Source organism: Camelina sativa, chromosome 13 (assembly GCF_030686135.1).
Source record: "Camelina sativa cultivar CO46 ecotype springtype chromosome 13, ASM3068613v1".
NCBI classification, from domain to species: Eukaryota; Viridiplantae; Streptophyta; class Magnoliopsida; order Brassicales; family Brassicaceae; genus Camelina; species Camelina sativa.
The window spans coordinates 10562643-10574874 of record NC_141892.1 but is presented as its reverse complement, the minus strand read 5'-3'; the positions used below and the strand labels follow the sequence as shown (position 1 = coordinate 10574874).

Here is a 12232-nt window from a genome sequence, read left to right as displayed (position 1 = left end):
TATCAGAGTTTCTCGCTTTTATAAAATAAGTTTACCAAAATATCAATGACAGATGCCTTAATATTTGATTATAATCTACTGCAATGACAGATGCCTTAATTCTTTTGGTAACAAAATACATTTTCCAGTTATCTATAACAATATAATATGAGATGTATAATAAAAACACTTATTGCAATTTTTAGTTAGTTTATCTATTTAACACCATTGAAAGTTTATTCCATAAACATTGCATTTCATAATTATGTTTTGAGCTACTGATTTGGAAGTATTGTTTATAAAATAGACAAGACTTATTGGTTGATTTCAAAGGTTCGCTAAATCAGGAGATGTTAGTGGAGGAGATGGAGGTTTAGTATGGATGAGATGACCACTAATATTATATTATTCGGAGCTATAGGCAGGTTCAAGAGGAGAAACAAAAGAATTCTTTCACGTTAAAATATATCATGTTAATTTTTTGATATTATATATTATCTTTGTGCTACCTTGCCATGCAACCTTCTTATGAGGTACAAATTATGTGTCTATTTTTTTAAAGTCTCAATTAAATGTTCTATATATATATATATATATATATATATATAACTACATATTTAACACACAGCTATATTTTAACCCAATGTACACCGCGGGACAATATTTTTACAACAAAAAATTCAATTTTAAAAAATTGTATTTGTTTGTTAATTTTGTTTCTTTTGTTTAGTGTTTTTGTATGATTGTATTTAATTGTTAATTATAAAATGAAACGACCTCACCCGTTTTTTAAATAATAATAATAATAATTAACTATGACTAGTGGTCCCATACCCACTAGCCACCTAACCACAATCACAAAACAACAGCGGAATAACAATACCAATTAAATAAACAGTAATAATCCAATATAGAATAACCAATATCCAATCCTAACCATTTCAATGTCAAACAACAAGAAAACAAGGAACCGGCAACCTAGCAAGTTCTAAAGACCAACTCTAGCAACCAAGCAACGCGAGACAACATCCAATCGAGTCCCTAGAACATCTTCCTCTTCATTGCCTTGATTCCACGATCACACTTTGCCTTTACCTGCACCACAAACACAAATTGAGATGCATGAGTATTTGATAAATACTCAGTGAGGCAATCCTCCTATCTACAGGGCTATAAACACAAGCAATAAGATCTCTCATGCCACAAACAACAACAATAAAACAAACCAGGAACATGATCAAGTGACCCGACACGATCCGGTTACTGTCAGAATGGTGTCGACCGACATTGGACATCTGGTGTCGACCAACACCACTTGGGTGTCGACCGACACCTGCTCGACACCCCCGAAACCCTAACGGTGTCGACCGACACCTCCACATGGTGTCGACCGACACTCGCTAAGTTCCCGAGCCGTCTTCGCGTTAGTGTTGACCGACACCACTGTCGAGCAGTGATTTCCTTCGAACAGAACCTCCGAATCTCGCCTCCAAACTTCTCCTCTTCGTTCCACACAATCCCAGGAACGAATCCAAGCCTCAAAAGCTACGAAAACTCACAAACAACCAAAAATAAACAACCAAACAACACACAATATCACAGAAACAGAGATCTTAGCTTAGATAAGCCATGGTCATGCAGTCACCTTAGCCAACAAAGAGATCTAAGCCCAAAAGACGAAGTTACCACCACAGAAACCTTCCCACCACGTTCCTAGCCTTGGATCTTCACTCTCACAACAAGATCTCTCCAAAAATGCCTTCAAATCTCACAAACTCTCACAAGAACTCTTAGAAACTGTTTTCTCCTCTTTCTCTCTCAAAAAAAAGAGAACGGCGACAAACACAACTTCCAAAACCCTCTTCTGCGACAAAACACCTAAATAGTTCGGTTCAATGGTTTTCTCTAAACCAAACCGGTTCAAATCGATAATTAAATCGATCTGATCGAACCAGAATAAGTGGTGTCGACCGACACCACATGAGTGTCGATCGACCCCCACCCCCAAAACGCAGAGTTTTGGTTCACGGGCGTTACATAAAATTTGATAAGTCTTATACCGCAAACAAGCGACAATTATTTATACTAATGTTACATTTGTACTGTATCAAATTTCTTATGGTTATAAAAATAGAAATTTTTACTGCTTTTTAGATTTAACCCGTGAAAAAATTATTCTTACATTATTATATTTTTAAATTTTTAGTGTTTTTAAATTTTATTCGTAAGTTTAAAATTATTTAGATTTAACCCGTGAAAGAATTATATCCATAAACGTTAATTTGCAGTATACCGCATATTAATTTATATTATAAATACTCCAATTTATTAGATTTAACCCGTGAAATAATTATTTTTTCATTTTTTATCAGCATATTAATAACCATTAAAGTTTTAATTGTTCATATGAAACAATATAGTTATTACGGAATATTAGACTTTTTAAAAGAAGAAAATATTGTATAGATATTTTTGGCATATGTTATTAAGTGTAATAAAAAATTTAATATATAAATTGTTTTCGGAAATTATAAACCAAATTTGTAGAGACACTAGATTTTAACCCGCGGTACATCGCGGGCATATAATTTCTATTATAATTTATATTTTATGTTCTATTTATTTGTTAAATATTGAATGTTTTGTAAATAGAGGAATAACTAAATTTTCTAGTTGTTTTGCGGCTAAATTTTTTAACCCGCAATATACTTCATGACCATTTGTTTGTTATATTTAGTTTATTTTGTTTAGTGTTTGAGAATCTATTTTTATTTTTAATTATTATAACAAAAAATAAAGGATCTAAATACATAATCAGTAATCATACGTTGTGATTAAGTCACATTTTCCTAATGATTTAATTATTTTATACAATCTTAGTTAAATCAACTTGATTTTATGTCAAATATTCTAATATTAGTAGTGTTGATAAATAACTAAATGAGGATTTAACCCGTGTTAACACAAATTTAATAATATTTTATTAATTTCAACATGTTCTCTTTATAACTCATCTATTATATAACCACATTATATAATATTTTAGAATTTTTTATTTTTACATATTCGTAATAATTAAATTTTTGATTAAGTTTATATATGTTAATTATAATATTTAAATAATTGTCAACTGAAGTTTTTCTTACGTTAAGAATCAAATCTCACAGATTTTGGAAAACAAAATGGGAATCAAATTGTTTTTTTCTTTGTTTACGAAGGATTCAGATATATAATATCTTCAAAACACAAGATAATGTATGGTTCAATATATAATAGTTTCTATTTCCATATTGATTGCTGTTATATTTTTAATTGAAATGAAATGTAAAATATTAAGGAAACAAAATCTGGAGTAATGTTAGTTTTAGAAAATTTTTAGGGGTTAATGTTGTAAATAACTTTTTAAATAAACAAAACTAAAAGGGCATAACACAAAATGTACTTCAAAAATGTTAATATAGATTTTAGGAATTTAATTGATTTTGTTTGTATGTGCAATTTTTTAAGGATTAACTTTGTAAATAAGTATAACTTAAAGGACACCAAATGTATTTCAATTTATAGAAACATCATGGTATAATTATTTAGTTTTATTTATTATAATTTGAGAAATCTGAGGAATCAACCCGTAAGTACCTCAAATCAAGTAATGTAGATGACTAAATCTACATTTTACAATCAAAATATGTAAAGCAAAAATTTCTATATAAAGTCTATACAAACAAAATCTCTAAAGATAGTTTTGGTGATTTTATAGGATTAAAATTTTAATGGGTAGAGCTGTTTTTGGAAAAATCGGAATGTATAGACATTATTATAATTTTATGACAATAAATGTAACAAATGTTGGACGATTTAAGAAAGTTTAGTATTTGACTTTCTCTGCAATATTATTTATGGAAATTTTTTAGGGGTTAATGTTATAAATAAAAAATTAAATAAGCAAAATTTAAAGTATATAACACAAAATTTACTTCAAAAATGTTAATATAAATTGACAAATATTGCACATAATTTGTCTTTCTCAAAGTTTGTAAAAATATGTATCGTGATTATCATCAAATCCAGGTGAGAGATTATCTCCAAAAATATGTATAGTATTAAGAAATCAAAGTCCCATCACAACCTTGTAGGGAAATAGTAATTCTGGTCAAAAAAATGAATTCATCAACGATTTTCAGCAATTATAAACAACAATTTTCTAATTATATATAAAAAATAGTATTTTAAACTTAGAAAGTAAGAAAGCTAAAATAGAAAACAGAAAAGTGATAATTTACATGTAGATTATTTACATATTAATAATAACTATTTACATGTACTAATCATCTTTATTTTTTTAGTGGGTATGCAACAAACGACTTAATCATCTAATATAATCAATAATAAAAGAAAATATATACAATGACTCATCTTAAAAGTCATAAATACAAAATTAAAAAAATAGTTAAAAATTATAGTACTAATCATCTTCAAATACATCTTGAGCTGAATTTTCAAATCATTTATAGTGGTTTTAAAATATTAAACTAATTCAACCTAACTATTTCTAACATTCTAATGATATATCTACTTTACATACTTAATGCTCTTCTTATATCCTTTTCAAAGATAAGATATTAGTTTGGCTGTTTTTATTTATGATATATTTTATTAGGAAACAAATAAAACAAAACTCATTGTAGTAAGTATATATATATATATTGAGAGAGAGAAAGAGAGAGATAATTCAACAGTCTTGTGTGTATTTTGTTTGGCTCTTCGTGTTTGACTTATTAATTAATTCCACATTTTCGTCTAACTCTGTATTGGGAAAGTGATTAAGTAGAATTAAAATAAACTACTTCTAGTAAAATATACTAAAAAATTAGAAAATGACGGTAGAGAGAAAGGATAAAAATTTAAAATTAGGAGAAAGAAAGAAAAAAAAAAAAAAAGGGGGGCAGATAATATAATTAATGTGTCCGCACAAGAATATTTATTATTAATATGAAGAGAAATTAATGTCCTCCCAAAATCAGATTCGGACAATCTTCTTCATTCTTCTTCTTCTTCTTTCCCCCAAACTAAAATATTAAATTTTTTTCCTTCTTCTTCTTCATCCTCTGTGCCATATAGATTCTTCTCTCTCTCTTTCCTTCAATCTACGCTTCTTCTTCTGAATTGTTTTTTTCTTTTTCTTTTGTTGTTTATTTAAAAATCTGAAAATAGTGTTAAAAAAAAAAGAAAAGAGAAGAACAACTTGGTGGTGTTCTTAGATGTTGTTGTCTTCTCATGGGTTCTTCTTCTTCGTTTTCTGAGCTCTCTCCAACATAAAATAATTCTCCACATGTAAGATAAAAATTACCTAAATTTTAATAATAATAATGAAAGAAAGAAACCATTTTATTGATGTTGAAATTTGCATGTGTTGTTTGATTCATATGTTCGTTGTTTTTTAAAAAAAAAATTCTATGATTTTGATTCTTCTAAAGCTTTGGTTTTTGTATTTTCATGGCTTCGATTTTGGAATCAAAAAACTCGATCCAGATTTCGTTTTTTTTTTTTTTTTTTTTTCCTTCTCGATTCTTTAACATTTTTTGATCGGGATCTATGTTTTGTTCGATTGATTCTAGGTATATATATATATTTCTTTCTTTTTTTTTTTTTTTTGTTTTCCCATTTTTCAATGTTCTTATCTTCTTCCTCTGTTTTAATTAGTATTTTACTAATTTTCTCTTCATTTACAAAATTATTATTTTTGATTCTCCTCCAGGCAGCTTTAAGAAGTGACAAGGAGGAGAAGAAGAAGAAGAAATGGAATCGCTAATCGAAGAAGAAGAAGAATCTCGATTTTTCGACGCTCACGAAGACATCACGTCCTGTTCCAGTGCCGACCACGATGGATCTCAACCGTTGGTTTCTGGTGGGTTTCAGTACGATGTTTGGATCAAAAGCCCTGGTAACCCTGTCGAGCGTCGTCAGAAGTTTCTGAACTGGATGGGTTTGAGTACTACTACTGTTGTGAGCGAAACAGAGAGATCAGGTAATAAGAATGTGGATCGTTTCTCGACCTCTGTTAACGACGGATCATCAGCGGTTTTGAGGAGTTTTAAATCTGATGACGATGATGATGAGTTTAGCTCTTGTCGTTGTGATTCCTCTGTGTTTAGTTCGAGTGAGAGTGTAGATAGAGTTGTGAATGAGACTTTGTGTAAAGCGGAAGAAGAACAAGTAGATAGTGGAATGGTTTTGAGGAATTTGGGTGTTGTTGATGATGATGATGATGATGATGATATTAGCTCTAGTCTTTGTTCTCGATCATCTGGCTTCACGGACAAGGTTGTGAAGGTTAATGGTGAAGTTATTGAATCCAAGTTGTTACCAAACCCTATGGTTTCGTCTGAGGTTGTTCGGGATGTAGGTGGGATTATGAAGAGGGTTAAGGAGAAATGGTTAGGTCGGTTGTATAGAGTGCGGAATAAGCAAAGAGAAGGAGATGTTCACGGTGGTGAAGTTGCGGTTTACGGGAGTAGTAGGGTCGAGAGGGTTAAGGTGAAAGAGTACAAGAAAGAGGCTAAGGAGCTTTCTGCTCTTTTTAAAGGTCAAGAGATACAAGCTCATCACGGACCTATTCTCGCTATGAAGTTTAGTCCTGATGGGAGGTACCTTGCAAGTGCTGGTGAAGACGGGGTTTTACGGGTTTGGAGTGTTGTTGAAGATGAAAGATGTGAAGAACAAGATGTACCTAAGATTGATCCTTCTTGTATATACTTTGAAGTGAGCAAACTCTCTGAGTTGAGACCTGTGGCTATAGAAAAGGAGGGGATTACTGGTTCGTTGATGAGTCCAAGGAAGACGACAGAGTCCGCTTGTGTTATTATTCCCCCAAGGATTTTTCGGGTTCTTGATAAACCAGTTCATGAGTTTTTCGGTCACAGTGGTGATATCCTTGATATCTCATGGTCCAAGAACAATGTGAGTTTACGTTCTTGAATCTCCCTTTACTTATTTACATTAATGCTTAGTACCCAAGTCTAGGTTGGCCTCCTCTTAAATTTGATTCAAGAATCGTAAGGAGCTGTTTTTTGAACTACGTAGACACCTTTTTAATGAGTGTTTCGTTATGTTTTGAGATCTGTAACACACAAGAACGTAGATTCAGTCCCCTGTATGTGTAATCTTTGAACAGAAAAACTAGACCGAGTTGCTCATTCTGTGATATTGGTGGCAGCGTCTGTTGTCAGCTTCAGTAGACAATAGTGTGCGGCTTTGGCAGATTGGTCATGAGGACTGTCTTGGAATCTTCTCTCACAATAACTATGGTAATGTTCTTCTCCGTTTGTACAATGGTCTTGCTATGTATTGTATTTTAAACAACATTCCAATTTTTATCTGCAATATTACAGTGACATCTGTTCAGTTCAACCCGGTTGATGATGATCACTTCATCAGCGGTTCAATAGATGGGAAAGTTCGTATCTGGTCAGCTTCTCAGTGCCAAGTTGTAGATTGGGCAGACGCTAGAGGCATTGTAACCGCAGTTTGTTATCGCCCAGACGGACAGGTCTGACTCAGAACCCAAATTCATTCTTTTTATTGATTCTGACTCAGATTTGTTTTCTAAAACAAGAAAACTTTTTATCTATTTCAGGGAGTGATTGTCGGAACTTTGACTAGCGATTGTCGGTTCTACAATGTATCAGGTAATGTGCTCTTGAGTTACACACACACGCATGAGATTGTCTTAGAAACCTGGTTTCTTACATTGTTACCTCTCTTTCTGTTTCAGGCAACTGCCTTCAGCTCGATGGTCATATATGTCTGCATAACAAAAAGAAATCGTCAAATAAACGAATAATCGGCTTTCAGGTACATTCTTCTCCTCAAAACATCTGAATTCGTGACCCTAAGATTGAATATATCTTTTCATAATACTCAAGTTCTTCGACAGTTTGATTCAACTGATCCAAGCAGAGTCATGGTGGCGTCCGCAGATTCACAAGTCAGGATTATAAGCGGACGCAACGTTGTCCATAAATACAAAGGTAATAATACTTCTAAAGACACACACATTAGTCGAATAAAAGTGCACGCAAATTCTGAAATGTTGTTTCATCTTGTAGGATCTCGAAACACCGGAAACCAGATATCAGCATCTTTTACAGCAGACGGGAAGCATATCGTATCAGCGTGTGACGATTCGTCAGTCTACGTTTGGAACTGCGTTGGAAACAATCCCCAACAGCCGTCTACTGGTTTCTTCTCCTACACGAAACGACTAAAGATCAGATCCTTTGAGAAATTTTCAGCAGATGTCTCGGTAGCTATCCCGTGGTGCGGTTTTGCCCCTGTAATCTCGGGTGGATCCGAGCTTTCGCCATCGCTGTTCTCATTGGGGCGCGAGTACGTTCTAGATTCTCCTAAAGGATCTGCTACTTGGCCTGAGGAGAAGCTAGCGAGCTCGTTTTCTCCGGTCAAGGCCATCCGTAGATCGCATTACAAATTCCTAAGATCGTCGTGCCGAAGAACCTCGGAGTCGTCTCATCTCTGGGGATTGGTTATAGTCACGGGGGGGTGGGATGGACGAATCAGATTGTTTCATAACTATGGTTTGCCTGTTCCCGTTTGAAATCCCAACGGCTAACGAAACCCTCCTTGTCAAACGTTGCCGTATAAACTCGGCAGCCATCTGTTTTTTGGAGTTTTCTACGGGCCTGTTTAGGCCTATACCACGTTGGTCCGCTTTTTGACCCGGTGGTTTGTAGCTGAGTGTCACCTGGTTCGGACCTAGCCAGGAGCTGAAGAAGGTTCGGAATTGCTTCTTCAGGCGTAGGGAAACGAAAAGAAAAGAAGGGTTTACTCAGATTTTTTGCCTTTTTTTTTAATCGTAAAAATTATTAGTATTATAGTTATACTTGTTTTTTTTGTTCCTGTAAGTAATAATAATATACTATATAGGGAAATGTAACTGACTCCTGTTTTTTTTTCGTGTAAATACCATGGTTTTTTTTCTCCACTCCAATATTTTTTTGGTTAATGGTAAGACTTGTAGTAGAAAACTTGACACTTGGAATCAGAGTTTAAATCTCTCATAAAAATATGAGTTTACTGAGAACAGTCTTCTGTTCGTTAGATTTAATATCATGTTGTTTGTTTGCATGTGTATTATTAGTTTGGTTTTACTTGTAGAGTAGTTTAGGCTTATGCATGACTCTTGTCTGTAAGATTTCTCTCTGTTATATGTTTTGTTTTTTTTTTTGAGCAAGAAACTTGAATAGTGTTCTTTACTTCCACTCAAAGAAATTAGTATTCCTCTCTAATTCATATTACGGGCTGATAGACTCATAGTGAATTACATTTCACTTTTAAAAACATTAATTAAAAAGGTAACATAGGAGCTAAAAAGACAAACTGTAGTTCTCTAGACACACAAAAAGAAAGAATGCAAGGACAAACTCATTTCGACCTCTAGCGATCTCCCAAAGACAAAGCAAAGCATATATTATGGTGAGCACAAAACAAAACAAAATAATATACCTACATAGTTATACCAACCAACATTGATCCTTCTTACTCCATTTCGATTCTTGATTCTTAAACTTACCAATGAATTATGTGCTACCATTTCTCTATCTTTCTTCCTTTACTTCTTCTGTTAGTGTGTTCAATTTGGTTGGCCTTCTTATCATCTGTTTAATAGGTATTTTTCATTCCTTCACTTACCATTTTAATTAAATTTATTTCATATAATAAAACACACCAAGTAGAGCGAATTCATTACTTCCCCTAGAAAGAATTGATTCTGCAACAGTGAAATTATTTATCTTGTGTTAGTTGTGTACAACCAAATATGTTTTTTAAAATTTCTTTTTAGGTTACTATATAAGTGTATGTTAATATTTGAAATCTAACGGTTTAGTTGTGTCATGATCAGGAGGAGCTGATGCGAGCATTGGTGTAAACTACGGTACACTTGCTAACAACCTTCCTCCACCGCATCAAGTAGCGGAGTTCCTCCTCCATTTAACCGTCATTAACCGCGTCCGCCTCTTCGACGCCGATCCACAAATCCTCCAAGCCTTCGCTAAAACCGGTATCGCCGTCACCGTAACCGTCCCCAACGACCAAATCCCACACTTAACCAACCTCACCTCCGCCCAAAAATGGATCTCCGATCAAATCCAACCTCACTTCCCATCCACAAACATCATCCGAATCCTCGTCGGAAACGAAGTCATCTCCACCGCCAATCACCTCCTCATCAGAACCTTAGTCCCGGCGATGCAATCCTTACACACCGCCCTCGTCTCCGCCTCTCTCCACCGTCGAATCCAAATCTCGACGCCTCATTCTTTAGGAATCCTTTCCGGTTCAACCCCACCGTCTTCCGCTAAGTTCAGGCGAGGATACAACACACAAGTCCTCAAACCTCTCCTCAGCTTCCTCCGCGCTACCTCTTCGCCGTTCGTCGTGAATCCGTACCCGTTCTTCGGATACTGAATCGAAACACTCGATTTCGCTCTGGCTAGACCAAATCCAGGATTAATCGATCGACACACGAAGCTTCTCTACACAAACATGCTCGATGCTCAGCTCGATTCGGTTTACTCCGCCATGGATAAGCTAGGGTTTTCAGATGTTGAGATCGTCATAGGCGAGATCGGGTGGCCGTCGGAGGGAGATAGAGATCAGATCGGCGTTGATGTTTCCACGGCGGCCGAGTTTAACAAAAACCTGGTGGCGCGTGTGGATTCCGGTACCGGAACACCGTTAATGCCAAATCGGTCTTTCGAGACTTACATTTTCGCGCTCTTCAATGAAAACCTCAAATTAGGACCAACGTCGGAGCGCAACTTCGGCATACTCCGGTCTGATTTGACGCCGTTGTACGACATCGGAATCCTCCGGCCGAAGGTTAGATCATCGAATCCGGAGAACAATCCGGGATCGCGGTGGTGCGTTGCAAAGGCCGGTGCGGAGACGGTGGCGTTACAAAGGAACATAGACTACGTATGTGGGTTGGGTTTGGATTGTAGGCCCATTATTGAAGGTGGGCTTTGTTACTTGCCGAACACAGTGAAAGCTCACTCGGAGTACGCGATGAACTTGTTTTATCAAACTATGGGAAAATACAAATTTGATTGTGATTTCGAAAATACTGGAGAGATAACTACGATGGATCCAAGTAAGTTTCGTTTTATAAACTACTAGATAAGGGCCGCACGGTGTGCGGGTTTTAAAATTATATTTTGGTAACTAATTCTTTAATTAAGATTGAATTTCTGATTTGTGCAGGCTATGGAAATTGTGAATATCAAGTTTAGTGTCATTGTTTATTTTGTATCTCACAAGATTGGTCACGTAACTACTCAACTTAAACTCGTATACTGTAATGTCGCAGTAATGTTCGAGATTTGTATCTCACAAGCTGTCGTTTCTAGTGAAACAAGATTCAAACAATTTTATAATGTCTTATCAATAGTTTGATGAAATTATCAACGATATTTTCTTTTTGCTGAATAATAAATATGTATTGAAAGTTACATGCCCTACAACAATTTAAACTATGAATTAGACTTTAATTAGATTATCAAACTATTTTCTTAATTTAAATATTTTCAGGTATGTCTTCTTAGGTCTTCCAAAATTCAGGATAAACTTTGATATCTTGTTTCATGAAATTATATAATTTTTATTTATTTGTATTTACATCCGAGCATTTTTTTAGCATGCTCTTACTCAATAATTATGTGGTAGTTATTAACTTTCCACTCTAATTAATAATAATACATGTGTTTAAAAACTTAAATACAAATTATGAACTAATAATACTGAAAAATAATTTTTGAAATAAATATTAATGGATGGAAATATAGAATACGCCCGAATAAATAAAGAGATATTCCTTTAAATACAGCTAAAAAAGTTTTTTTTTCAAAAATACCACATTTTAGTTTTTTTTTCCAAAAATACCGCAAAAGTTTTTTTTCCAAAATTACCACAAACACAAAAATTTGATTTTTAAGGATGTAGAATTTTTTTTTAGGTTTGGGTTGACACATTTAGTTTTAGGGTATAGTTTTTAGGAGTAAGATTTAATATTTAGAATTTAGGAATTAGTTTTTAGTATTAGAATTTTAGTTCAATTATGTGATATTTTTGGAAAAAAGTACATTATAGTGGTGGTATTTTTGGAAAAAAAACTAAATTATAGTATTTTTGGAATAAAAATCTATTTTATTAGTTTTTATGACAATTACCCATAAAAAAG

The 12232-nt window shown here is 34.0% G+C and overlaps 2 protein-coding genes and 1 pseudogene across 5 annotated transcripts; all 3 read left to right on the top strand.

The window, feature by feature from the left end:
- Nucleotides 1-4941: 4941 nt before the first annotated feature.
- On the top strand, nt 4942-8977 carry LOC104736452 (putative WD repeat-containing protein C3H5.08c). Of its 2 annotated transcripts, none has more exons than XR_015578877.1 (8): nt 4942-5310; nt 5735-6936; nt 7151-7283; nt 7368-7525; nt 7613-7664; nt 7751-7830; nt 7913-8006; nt 8085-8977. XR_015578877.1 is itself a non-coding variant. In XM_010456436.3 (8 exons), exons 2-8 carry the CDS (start codon nt 5776-5778, stop codon nt 8588-8590), a joined length of 2142 nt encoding a protein of 713 aa, XP_010454738.2. In that variant the 5' UTR covers nt 4960-5310; nt 5735-5775; the 3' UTR covers nt 8591-8977. The 2 variants fall into 2 exon arrangements, 1 of the variants encoding a protein (XP_010454738.2); XM_010456436.3 differs by having other exon boundaries at nt 4960-5310; nt 7193-7283.
- A 343-nt stretch (nt 8978-9320) lies between these two features.
- LOC104738144 (glucan endo-1,3-beta-glucosidase-like) lies at nt 9321-11510 on the top strand. Of its 3 annotated transcripts, none has more exons than XM_087481804.1 (3): nt 9321-9468; nt 9896-11146; nt 11257-11510. In XM_087481804.1, exons 2-3 carry the CDS (start codon nt 10540-10542, stop codon nt 11283-11285), a joined length of 636 nt encoding a protein of 211 aa, XP_087337930.1. In that variant the 5' UTR covers nt 9321-9468; nt 9896-10539; the 3' UTR covers nt 11286-11510. The 3 variants fall into 3 exon arrangements, with proteins under 3 accessions (XP_087337930.1, XP_087337929.1, XP_087337928.1); XM_087481803.1 differs by lacking the exon at nt 9321-9468 and adding an exon at nt 9495-9661; XM_087481802.1 differs by lacking the exon at nt 9321-9468 and having other exon boundaries at nt 9671-11146.
- Nucleotides 9568-10461, top strand: LOC147929377 (glucan endo-1,3-beta-glucosidase pseudogene; annotated as a pseudogene).
- Nucleotides 11511-12232: the final 722 nt, after the last annotated feature.